At 61.8% G+C, this 377-nt stretch overlaps 1 protein-coding gene across 1 annotated transcript in view; it reads left to right on the forward strand.

The window, feature by feature from the left end:
- Positions 1 to 375, forward strand: part of KCNC3 (potassium voltage-gated channel subfamily C member 3) — a gene marked incomplete at both ends in the record, with an annotated part of 11796 nt that extends 11421 nt beyond the window's left edge. The window contains one exon of the mRNA XM_015564001.1: positions 335 to 375. Within this exon, the coding sequence (XP_015419487.1) occupies positions 335 to 375 (41 nt within the window). The remainder of the gene's footprint in view (positions 1 to 334) is intronic.
- Positions 376 to 377: the final 2 nt, after the last annotated feature.

Consider the following 377-nt stretch of genomic DNA (forward strand, 5'->3'; position numbering starts at 1 on the left):
CTCCCCCCTCCCCATGTCTGAACCTTTCTCCTCGATGCGACTGACTGTGCGATTTGTTCACTTCTCTCTCTCTCCGTCTCCTTGGCCCGCCTCTGTCCGTCTCTGCCTCGCCCTGTCTCCTGTGTCCTGGTGCCTGCCGGCCTGTCTCTCCCATGTCTCTGCTCTCGCCTTCTCTGTCTCTTGCTTTCCCTGCCGCTGTCTCTCTCTCCATCTGGTATCCTCTCTGATTCTCTCCTGCCTCCCTCCCTCTGCCTTGGGGTCTCTCTGTCTGTGGGACCCTCCCCCTGCACCCGTACTCCCTGCTTCCTCCCCGTGTTTCCGCCCCTCCCCCCAGGTTACGAGAAATCCCGCAGCCTGAGCAGCATCGCGGGCCTGAG

This window comes from Myotis davidii, unplaced genomic scaffold, assembly GCF_000327345.1.
Source record: "Myotis davidii unplaced genomic scaffold, ASM32734v1 scaffold358, whole genome shotgun sequence".
Taxonomy (NCBI): domain Eukaryota; kingdom Metazoa; phylum Chordata; class Mammalia; order Chiroptera; family Vespertilionidae; genus Myotis; species Myotis davidii.